The following is an 11864-nucleotide window of genomic DNA, read 5'->3' as shown; positions in this document are numbered from 1 at the left end:
CAGGGTAAATGGCTAAAGCCTGGAATCCAAATTTCTGCCTTCTTTTTCTGACAAATCAATATTTTTTTTTGTGTCTACTTTATGGTACGGCTTTTGCTTTGCCTACAATGTATTTCTCGCTCTCATCTGTTTCATTAATAAAGGTTCTCATCTGTATATTTTTTTTCTTCGTTAAACTGCCTTCCAATTTTGGTTCACAGCATTATAAGTAGCTGATTTATTGCTATTGTCCTTTTTATCATTCTGTCTACATAGCATACATGCTTCAATACTCCCCCTTCAATATCAGTAATGCTGCCTTTCATAAGCAGTGTTCACATGGACTCGACAGGAGGGGGTTGAGTTGAGTTATCGGGTCGAAAATCGGTTACAGGGCTCGTGTAAATGCTGTCGGTTTGGGTAGAGGAGTTGAGTCAACTCCGGCGCAGGAAGTGGGTTGACTGGACTTGGCTCCGGTTCAGGAAGCATGTAAACGCTGTCATGTTGAGTCTGGGCACAGTGGGAGAGAAGAATAGTACAGGAAACACTGGAGATGCACAGGGGAAAAACCAGAATCATGTGCCATCTGCTATGTCTTTGCCTCGACGCGAAGTGCCGCTGTACTTGCCGCTCGTCCAGAGTCGGTTCAGCGCTCATCTGATTGGGTTCATGTAAACTCGGTAGTGTCGAGACCACTCAAATTCAACTTCTCAACTTGACCCCTCGCCATCAGTTCTATGTAAACAGGATTATATATTCGTGTGTGTTTTGGTTTTTATTGTTCACAACTAAGGCTATCCTGTACCAAAGATTGAGTTGAAAAAATTACGGCAGTTGTGATGAATTACTATATTTACAATGTAACACTTGCTTATTTCTACTGTTGCATCTCCCTAAAAGCAAGTTTGGGTCGAAAAGAATATTTTACTTGTAAAATACTGTAAAATGCTTTCTTTCGTTTCTCAAGTCTTTTGTTCGCAGAAATCAAAATAGCCAAATGCTCTTCTTTATTGGCGGCTTTTACAATAACTACTTTTCTCTTTACTTCCCTCCGATATCACAGGGAGATGGTTATACCTGGCACCGAAAGAACCACTGCAGGTGTCTGTAGAGACATGAAGCTAGCATTGAAATATGCGACTACAGTGAATGGACTCAAAGGGCCATCGCCATTAGTCAGACTCCCTCAGCTCGACCTTGTCTGGTGCTACACAGTAGAATATATGCACTGTGTACTTTTGGGTGTCACCAGACAATTCACGGACTATTGGCTAGATGCATCAAACAGCCATGAGCCTTACTACATTGGTAAGTGCGTAAGTGTATGCAGTGCTAATTGTGAACAAACCTCAGGAGACTTAAAACTTTACTGTCTGAAATCAGGCGCCACAGTAGAAACCGCCAGAATGAGGATATGTCAAAGCATGGTAGATCACTTCAAATGTGCCTATTATTTTTTGACTATGGTGTTGAGTGAACCTTCGATGAAAGTTGCGTGGCCACTTTTCTTCCCCTTTACATATGACATGAAAAGTATGAAAGCAAACACATACACTGAAATTGAAGCGCTAACACCACACCGGTGTCGTCTAAAAAACACTGAATGGTGCAGTCTAGTATTCATTGCTCTTCAGCCCAATTTGGAGTAATTGTATCATCAGATGCCCGTAAAGGGCCTTTAGGGTATGTGAAAAAAAAAGCAAACCTTTATATGCAGGACGCCCAAGCTTGCTCGAGGACCTCAACAAGCGCCTACTGAATATAAGTCCACCTCATCACATCTCTCGCCTGCCCCGCAACCTTAGGGAGAGGTGTTATTGGAAGGCTCATGAATGGAGAAACTGGCTCCTCTTTTACTGTATTCCTTGCTGTCGCCTTGTTCTCCCAGAGAGGTACCTTCGACACTTCGGGTTGCTTTCAGAAGCAATTTTCATTTTGCTACAAGAAAGCTTCTCACTGGAGCAAACTCATCGTGCAGGTGAGAGCTTTTTATCTGTTCTTAGCTTCTTATGCACAAGTATATGACTAACACAGATCTTGAGCTGCTAACTTTGATATACTATGTAATGTGCTGCACCACAACTCTTGAATCATGTGCAAAGAGAACTGCGGCGTTAAAAAAGTGTTGATGACACTTTAATCTCTTCCTTGGGTACTGTTTCTTTGATGACTTAATCTCTTAACTATCCATTTTGGATGAACTGCATATAACCATCTTTTGTGTTGTATGTATTAACAGTATTATGGTCCTGTTGGGCTAGTGCATCACTTAATGTGCTCATTCACACTGCATGGAATCTCATTTCAGAACAACTTCTTGGAAGATTTGTTCAGCGTGCTGCTGGCCTTCATGGGGAACGCTGCATGACCTTCAATTTGCATCAAATCTTACACTTGGCACAAGCAGCGCGTAACTTTGGCCCTCTTTGGGCGCATTCTGCCTTTACATTCGAGAGCGGCAATGGCCAGATTGTAAAGCTTGTGAATGCGGCTAAAGGCGTTCCAGAGAAAATTCTCGAAAGAGTAATTCTTTCACAAGAACTCAGCCTGTTGATTACAGTGATGCCTATGCCAACAAATGCGAAAGATATGTGCATGGGGTTTCTCGGCCACTTAGATACACAAAATGCTCGGCATGTCAGTGGTACATGTGTATTTGGTGTGCCAAAATGAGTGCCCTCCCTTTCCCCACAAGAGGCTGCCTGCCTGGAGTCGTTGCTCGGTGGTGTCCCTCATCTACAGGAGCATTTCAGGTTTTCTTTCCTTGGAACCATTTTTCATAGTGAAAAATATCGACCCAGCAAAAAGAACTGTGCAGTGTTTGAATCCAGAGATGGTAAATTTTACTTGATAAAAAGATTATTTGAAGTCACAGACACCTATTCTCCAGCACATGGAAAACTTTTCTTGATGTGTTCTGAGATAGTGGCTGAAGGCAGTGTTGCAGAATTCCCACAGCATATTTCAGAATGTTTTTTTTCTTTGGTGTATTCTTTGCTTGCACTCAGTGTTTCTGACATTGCTAAACCTTGTGTTTTCATTTCATTCAGCAGCAGAGAGCAGTACATCTGCTCTATTCCAAACTTGGTTGAACGAGACTGAGCCGTTTTGTGGATTTCAAAGATGCAGTTGCCTATCTGCGATAAGAATTAAAGGTTTTGTTTGAATGGCTAAAGCTTAGTTAAGATCAACAAAAATGTGGCTTTTTCCCATCAAGGCACTCACTTCCGACCAATGGCTGTCCAAGATACAAGCCAGTGTCCTCAATCTCCTCAACTCACCCCACTCCTAGCCTTAACAATGAAAAAGTGTGGGAAGTTGTTCACTTGTCTTGGATATTTTTTTGTATGGCTGCCATTTGCTGAAATGGAGTGCTTGGAAAGGAAAAGTTGCAATTTTCGGCCAAGGAGACTTATTCATATTTTGTTTTTATCCAACATGCTGTTAGTACTGACTTGAATGATAGTTTACTATACTAGAATATTTGCATCTGATTGTAGAGTAATGCTGAATGCATGAGGTGCATATATATGATGTGGCAACGAATTGATACTATGGGAACACAATGTTTTGTTTCCCTTTCAACTTATTTCTGCACTTTCAGATTCGTTGATTACATGTATGGTTTGATGGATGTTTAAAAATAAAATCAAATGTGTAAATACTAAATTACTATTTCCTCTGTTTTGTATCTAATAGCCAGCTTTATGGCTACCTGTATGTCACAAGCTGCCTCACAATAGAGCAGAAGTTACAGAATCTCCTCGCTCCTCTGAGCATGCTTCGACATGACTCTCTGGGGCAGCGACTGGCCAGCGCGCATACCTGACGATGGGCCACAGTACAGCCAGCCAACAGTATAAAAAGGCAGACTGCAGCACGCCCGCGGCAGTACGCTCTGGGGAGATGTGGTCTCTCGGCCCACTCTCGTGGCCGCTCGCTTTGGGAAAGTGTCTGTTTTTTCACTGAGCCTGCGATCAACTCGTTTCTCTTTATCTTCTACGGCCGCCACTACTGATCAACTCTGCGACTACGATGGAACATGAAGGCTGTCGGAATTCCTTTTTTTAACAGACTGTCGGTTAACTGCTTATTGTTTTTGTCTCTGTTTAAACCTCGATCTGGGTTAGTATTTTGCGCTCTGTGTAACTCTTGCCCTTACTTACTTTATCTGGAATACTTGCTTTCTTTTCTTAGTCTTCTTTTATCGCAATGTTTGTTCATTATCAGTTTCTCCTCTTGTCATTTACCGAGTCATCTTTTATCACTATCATGACCTGGCATTTTCTTTTTATTATTATGCAGTGTAATTTGGACTACTAGTTATAAATATCCAATTATTTGTAAACAAAAAGTGACTTTCTAGAACATGCTCCTCAATCACAAACGACAAACATTCTTCACGGGTTGACCAGCCTAACCTTTAACTGTGTCCTTAAGCCTGATAAAGGTATCGCGGGTAACTATGAAGGGGATCCCGCGCCTCTGTTGACCGAAAAGGCGGGGCTTTGTGACACTCACAGCCATCATATTATTGCGTTATTTTCATGTCAATAAAAAAAATGTGGGGACTATTTTTTTCTTTGCATTTGTTATTCTTCATCATCTTCCTCATATTCATTATCCTTATGCAAGTTTTATGCTGCCTAGATATATAGGTACAGTTTGCATACGTATCTTTAATGGTGATACTATATACGCAAATGTGGCAGTTATTAGTAGTGCTGCATGTATAAGATGTTTATTATTTTAAACAATGTAGCCTATAGACTTTTTTATTGGACGAGGAGGAGGTCAGAACGCCTCCTCTCTGGGCTGTTGCAAACAGATTCCACTGCCGCTTCCATTGTACTGACGTCAAGCGCTCGCAACAGCACAGTGAGCATTGCGGAGACTCCTAGGGGGCCCTCGTTGCAAATATCTGTAGACTAGTGGTTTTGTGTCGCTCACAACAGCACAGTGAGCATTGCGGAGACTTCTAGGGGGCCCTCGTTGCAAAGGTCTATAGACTAGTGGTTTTGTGTCTGCCAACATTTTGTCATTGCCCATAGTTTTAGCATTGTGTGACATTGTTTGAAATAGAATTTTTTCTTTGGATACATATTTATCAGTTTTTTCCAGTGTACATTGTATGCAATAAAGAAACATGAAATTTTGTATGAAACAAAACATTTTTCTTATGCCATATTTCTCAATCACCAAGTATATTTACTTGCAGCCCTGTCACTAGTGCATATTGGATATCACATTCTCTGACTTCGCTGCAGGTAACGCAGGTGGTTAGCATTTTTGCATATTGAAAAATGAAGAAATAAGTTTGCAAAGAACCATACATGCTTTTTCGGCCTTGGGCCATGTGTCTCGAGTCGCTGGCATCTAGTTTTTATTATGCCACTCCTGCTTGGGCCAAAATGGGTTGCATTATTTGTAATTAAAAAAAAGTTGCACGGCATTTGCACGCTGCCCTAAAATTAAATAGCACTGGAAGTGAAAACTACGGCATTCTTAGTCCAATTTTAAGTCAAGTGAATATTTCGGGGAGTTCCGTGAGATACATCACGACTATAGTAATTTTTTGCCGCAAGTTAATTACTATTATTTGACATCAATATGGATATAATATGCAGGAGTAGCAAAGTTGTTCAGCACGACATTAAAATGTCGACCCCACCGAGATACTTCCGATGGAGTTGTCTTAGCTTATCCCCTATTTATTCGGTAGAAATGAAATGCCAAAAAAAAATTGTAAACAAGCTGGCAGCTGTTCCGGTCGTGCGCCCGTGAAGCTCCGCAAGATCAGGGTCGATCGTCCTATTTTTATGGCGCTCGATGGCAACAACTATATTTCACGGCAATAAGCATAGATTGATTAATTATTAATGCCATGCATATACTGAAAGCTATATGTGCCTCAACTCTCGAGTTTAGGTTCGTGCAGGAGATAAAGTACAAGTTTGTTCCGGACAAATAGGCGCGTCTATCGACTCGCTTAATTGAGATATATACGTACGTATCTCGACCGAAGCGCGCTGCCTTCAATGCAGGGCAGTCGGCGCTCCCACGGCGCGAGGCCATGTAGCAGGGAGCAGTCGATCGCTACACGGATTGGGCCGTCGCAACCGCGTAGCATATGTACACGGCCTCCACCGGCCGGCAATGTACGCGCCGCAGCGAGTTGACATTTCCAATCGCCGCGCGGTCCGCATGCAGCTGCTTGATCCATGCTTATAAATTCGTCACGGCGATCCATCAGATATACTATACCCGCGCGACATGGTGGTGCACCGCAAGCATGCGCCGTCGACTGTATACATACCTAGCACTCGATCGATCGGACAATTAAGGAAGATGAACGAAGTGCGCGCGTGCGTGAAAGCTATAGGTGCACGTACGTATGTATGATATACAGCAACGTACGCGATCACGTGGAATTTTCAGTGTTTTCCGGCCGCATATTTTTGTACGATTGTGGTGCGCGCGCGCGCCTATAATATACACAATTCTGCGAATGTATTCGCGGACTTAATTCATATCTCGATCGAGACGATATCCACTAGAGTCGATTGCAGAACAGTTTTGTTTGCAGTCATTTTTTTTAAATCATGATCCAATTGAGCTGCGACACCGTGTATATAAAGATTTGCCTGCGGACGTACGTCGTGCGAACATGTACATAATATCCTGCATGCGGTGATATAGGAGCACATCCAGCTCCTGTAATCTAGTACTCAGGACCTGCATGTGTGGGACAGGACCTACTCAACCTCCTTTACCTGCATGCAATATGAAGGAGTTATAGGAGCCTCTAATGGGAGTGAGTGCACAGGACCTCTTCCATGTCCTGTACTTTCTCCCACCAGTCCTGTATGCTTATTTGCGGGTCCTTTATGCCCCATATCGGCTCCTGCATACTCCCATATCGTTTTATAAAGGACCTATTCAAATCGCAAATAGGTTTTTTCAATAGGGACACCATTGGATGGAGCAATTGGACAATTCAAAATGGAGCAGCAAATACCCATTAAAGAATGGGTATTTGCTGCTCCATTTTGAATTGTATCCAACTATAATATAGATGGCCAGCCTCATGTATGTGGCACGATGCATGTGGGGTGCTACATTAATATCTTCAACCCTGCAACTCATACCTACCTTGTCTGTGTACTGCACTGCTTATGAGCTGAAATGTGTTCTTCATATTGCCTTTTGCTAAAAAAATTGACATCTTCATTATACAATTTTTGCAGCTTACAGGTGCACCAAGTACCTGGCCGCTTCTGTGGGCCACAAGATCAGCCTGGCCTCCCTGCGAGCCTGGAGAACCCATTAATTCACAAAATAAAATAAACTGATCATTCTGAAAAGGTTTGCTTCACTTGTACAAATATTTCGGAAAGTACGCAGCGTACTAGACGGAATGCGAGCATGCGCAACTGAAAGCCAACACATTAATCGCATGTTACTTTTAAGTTCATATTCAGTGTATAATCAACAGAATTTCAACAGAGCACATAAACCACATGTTGATTTTAAGTTTGTATTCAGTGTACAGCCAACAGAATTTCAACACAACACATTACCAAAAGTTGCTTTTAATTTGAAATTCCGTGTATAATCATCGTGATCATAATCATAATCATCATAATCGTGAAAATGACTGATAAACACTTGGGATTACAAGAACATATCAACACTGAATTGTTACACCCATTCAAGAAAATTTCGTTCTGCAGCCTACAGGTTCTACAGGTTCATTCAGATTAATAATAAAACTGCATAGTGAACAAACGAAGTGATCCAAACATCGTATTAATATTGTGCAAATGATGACTAGATGTATCTCGTTGGTATCTCAGGCGGCCAGCGCATGCATATTCATAAAAATGCATGGTACACATAAAGGTCTTCTTCGAAGGATGCTATAAGGTATTGTTCAGCGCTGTCAGAAAGCATATAATACCTGTAATACATTTTTATTGATCGGCAGCAACAGCACAGAATTCCTGAATGAATGCAAACCTGCAGTCTACGTATTTTAATGCCAAACATTAAACATATTTGGAGGTAAAACGCTCAGTTCTGCTATCATAATGAGGGCTCTTTTCTTTATGCTCAATAATCCAACCTTTCTCTCGTTTCAGTGTTGAGCACCTCAATAGGAGAAACATAACACCCATGACAAAGTGCACACTTGCAAGTAGGTGGTACAGGTGGTTATATGAGCCATGCTTGTCTCTGAAGAAACCTGCAAACAAGGCATGAGGACAGGATTAGGACAGTAATGAAAAATGAGCTCCTTCTTCTACTTGGACAAATGCACCTGCTTGTGTGAACCATTACGGAACAAGTATGAACAAGTTAAGAGAGGGTGCACTACAGTGCAGGTGCCGTTTGTTGAACGTTTTAGCCGTTTACTTTATTGCATTATGTTTACAGCAATGGTATTGCTGCCTAAATAACCTCGTTAAGATTCCGTAGTTTGGCGTTATGGTGCGTCAAAAATAAAGTAATCGGAAAGCAGAATTGGTGGGAGACATTCGGGAAATTCCTACGCGGCGCCAGCACTCGGCAAACCGAATGAGGTGACGGTGACTGCGCGGTGAGTGCTTGCATGTATCAATCATGTCCATGTTCCTTTTGCAAGAGTTGCTTAAGGTTGAGTGACCTTACGCAGCCAGAATATAAGGGTGGGCCGAATTTTTTACTCTCCTTCAAAGCAGTCGCTCATACAGGCAGAACTGGCAGAATAATGAGTGGTTATTAAAAGCGCTGCACGCCCATTCATCTACACTATTGCGCAACTCATTCCAAATAAAGAATGACGCTTTGAAAGCAGATTGCGTTTTCCGGTGCATACGCACCCCTATATCAGCTCGCGAATTCGCCGTCATTATGGAGCAGTGGAAGCAACAATGCAGAGTATAACGCGCAGCTGATATTGCACCTGCGCCACTGACAACCGGGAAGACAATATGTGCCCTGGTAACTTTTTTGTTAGCCTCACTACGCCCATAGCCTGAAAAAGGTATTCTGCCGTGTTTGTCTAACTACAAAATCCACTAGTGAGGTAATACGTTAGGCTCAGAAACTATATATTGTCATCTTCCGTAAACATTCTGCACTGCTTTTACTCTTAGAATGCAGTGTGTTGCTCCTGGCTGGCATCGGTTACATTACTTTCGAATTCCTTTTCAGAAGTTAAAGAACCATGTCTCCTCAGAATGCCTTAAGGGACACTGAAATAACTTTCTATTTGATAAGAAAAACGTCATTTCAAAATTTTTGAAATTCCTTACTGGGAACAGCATAAATCGCGACTTGCTTCGTTTGTAAATCCAAAGGGAATACGGGAAATGTGCAAGGCCAGCGCCACTTATAGATGGTAGTATTTAAAACGACATGCCTATACTGTTTGCAAAGCATATACGAAATTCTACGTATCTTAGTCCTCTGCGGATCAGAAAACTACTGAATTCCCAAATTTTGCAATTGCAATACAATAAGGTTTTAGATGATGCTGTAAAATGAAAAAAAATGAGTATAAATGCACCTGTTCTACTAAAATGGTACACAATGGCCCTTTATGTAACGTTTTTTCAAGTAAAAAAAAACGCTGTTTTCTCCGAGACTCGAGTATGCGACTCACCTAAAATGGCAGGATTACTGATGAGCATTGGTAGCACAATAACACCTGTTGATGCCCATGCGGCAGAAACGACGTCGACACCGAAATGGTCAGCAGCGACCACGTGCTTCACGGTTGTCAGGCAGCCAAGAGATACCCAAGCCACTGCTTCACAAGGGGCATAAGAACTGAAGGCTCGTGTCACGCCTAGCAATGCGATACTTCCCGAAAAGAGTAAATAGCAAGCGCTGGCCAGTGCTGTTCGATTTGCACCGAACATGTCCGCCAAAAACGGCAGAGCCGCGCGGCCGAAAAGCTGCGATGGCGCAGAGCACATAATGGACATGCCGGCCTGGTTGATTGTTGCTCCATGGTCCATCGCTGAGTCCACGATGGTCGCCAAAAAGACTTCTTCGGAGTAGTCAGTCAAGGCTGACCCAAGGACAACAAGCCAAAAGGCCGGCCTGAGAAGAAACGCTGGGCTTGGAGTTTCCACCTGTTCTTCCGTTGAGGCATTGTCTGGAGACTCGGAGTTGGCATCTGCCATAATTGTGCTACTTCGTGGTTCCTGGTTGGTTTCAGCAGATGCCGAAGAATTTATTTCCTCTGACCGCAGGCTCTCAGTTTCTATGGGTTTGAGTACAGGAATTGGGGCTGAAGTAACAGCTTTTATGCTTCTGTTTGAGGTACTGCCTTTTTCAAGCGGACTCTCCTCTTTGCTTGATACGAGTGTTGGAGTCGGCGTATTTTTCCTCAACGTGTGTCCCAGTTTCGCTGCGTCTGAACTTGCCATCTGCTTTGAGATTTCGCACATGCCTCTCTTCAAGCAGCGGGAGTCTCTTTTCAAGGCATCCTCTCTAAGCGTGTATACAAGAGGAGTTGTGTTCAGGCTTATTCCACCCAAAAGTAAACACATTTGGCGAAAGGAAAAGGCCGCTCTGAGCTGGGACAAGATAGGCGGGTAAATGAGGGCCGAAAGCGAGAAACCGGCGTAACGAATGCCTATAGCAGTTGCCCTGTACTTGTCGAAGCGCTTCATCAGCAGTATGGTGACGGCCAGGCTAACAATTCCAGATCCAGCACCTGCAATGAGCGAGTACAAACAAATGTATCTTGTGAACCTTTATTTATTACTTTCAAAAACTGCCAGCATGCGGCTCTGTCGCTGTGTTTGTGGCACATAAACTAATCTTGAACTTTTTTACAAGCTCACCTCAAAAGCCGCCTTTATCGCATTCTTTGTAGCCAAGAGTGTGCCGAGATTAGTCAAGAACAATCGCACGCGTATGCAACAGTTTCCTTATTATTCCGGACGTTTCCAGTGACTGGTTTTAGATGTTCGTGCGTCTACTTTAAATTGAGGTTCGCAGAATGCAACGGACATTCTTAGTTCGACCACCAGCGATCACGTTTTCGGCTGTCGCTGCCCCCAAGCTGCTTAAACCGTTCTATTGCAAAAGCAATACTACGACAGGTCTAACCGCTCGTCTCTGTTTGCCGTGTCCGTGGCCGTCTCTGTGGTCCACGAGCCGGCACTGTGCCTAACAGAAGAAGCAGAAGAAATAGAAAAAAAGAAGAACGCTCGGTCACCCACAGCTCATGCTAGCGCTCCTTATTCGGTTCAGCAGTATTCAACCCTTTTAATTTTTTGTGTAGCGAATCAGCCCAGTAAAGTGTTGATTGCAGTGCGACACCCGCCAGCGAAACCTTCAAAACTGTATTTGTTGTTTTTTAACAGCCGCCTACACGCGGCCTTATCACTCTGATTCTGGATTGCGTATCAGTTCTGTATTCTTTGTTTGTTAATGCTCGATGTCGCAGAACGCACCTTTATCAGTTTCCTTGTAGCGCAAGATGCACCGAGATCTGTCTCGAAGATGCCGCCCACTCGTGTGTCTTTCTACAATGTTCCAGCTTGTACTTGTAGCAGTTACGTTATCTAGATTGTTCTGATCAGCCTTTAAATTGAGCGTTGTGTGCGGCGGGCATTCTTTGTTCGACGAGCACGTTTGTTGCGATCGCCGCCACCGAGTTGCATAGTTCTTTTGCGGGCGCAAGTCAGCCCAATAAAGAGTTTCTTCAGTGCAATCATCGACTCTTCATTTGAGTCATCGACCTTGTCACCACCACGTGACATCCGTCCGTTTTCCGCCTGTAGTATTGTTCCCACCATGTGACAATATGACCATAAATTAAAACTCGCCGGCATTTTGTCAGAAAATATATAAAATGTCTCTTAATAAATATTAGAGGGGTTCAA

General features: G+C 43.0%; 1 protein-coding gene, 1 long non-coding RNA gene and 1 pseudogene across 4 annotated transcripts in view; 2 read left to right on the top strand and 1 right to left on the bottom strand.

Moving 5' to 3' along the window:
* Window positions 1-7333, top strand: part of LOC146195222 (uncharacterized) — a 37685-nt gene extending 30352 nt beyond the window's left edge. For both annotated transcript variants that reach the window (XR_014705988.1, XR_014705987.1), the window contains one exon: window positions 7227-7333. This is a non-coding gene — a long non-coding RNA (uncharacterized LOC146195222). The remainder of the gene's footprint in view (window positions 1-7226) is intronic.
* Window positions 1044-3205, top strand: LOC146195223 (uncharacterized; annotated as a pseudogene). The gene is made up of 3 exons (XR_014705986.1): window positions 1044-1287; window positions 1697-1957; window positions 2288-3205. The product of XR_014705986.1 is annotated as an uncharacterized LOC146195223 (transcript).
* Window positions 7334-7355: 22 nt separating the features above from the next.
* LOC146195221 (uncharacterized) lies at window positions 7356-11288 on the bottom strand. The gene is made up of 3 exons (XM_084597732.1): window positions 10818-11288; window positions 9626-10687; window positions 7356-8224 (listed from the first exon to the last, which is right to left on the bottom strand). Exons 2-3 carry the CDS (start codon window positions 10641-10643, stop codon window positions 8028-8030), a joined length of 1215 nt encoding a protein of 404 aa, XP_084453858.1. The 5' UTR covers window positions 10644-10687; window positions 10818-11288; the 3' UTR covers window positions 7356-8027.
* Between the last annotated feature and the right edge of the window lie 576 nt (window positions 11289-11864).

The sequence above is a fragment of the Amblyomma maculatum genome, chromosome 3, assembly GCF_055883805.1.
Source record: "Amblyomma maculatum isolate TAMU_Amacu chromosome 3, ASM5588380v1, whole genome shotgun sequence".
Classification (NCBI taxonomy): Eukaryota; Metazoa; Arthropoda; class Arachnida; order Ixodida; family Ixodidae; genus Amblyomma; species Amblyomma maculatum.
This window is presented reverse-complemented; position numbering and strand designations above follow the sequence as displayed.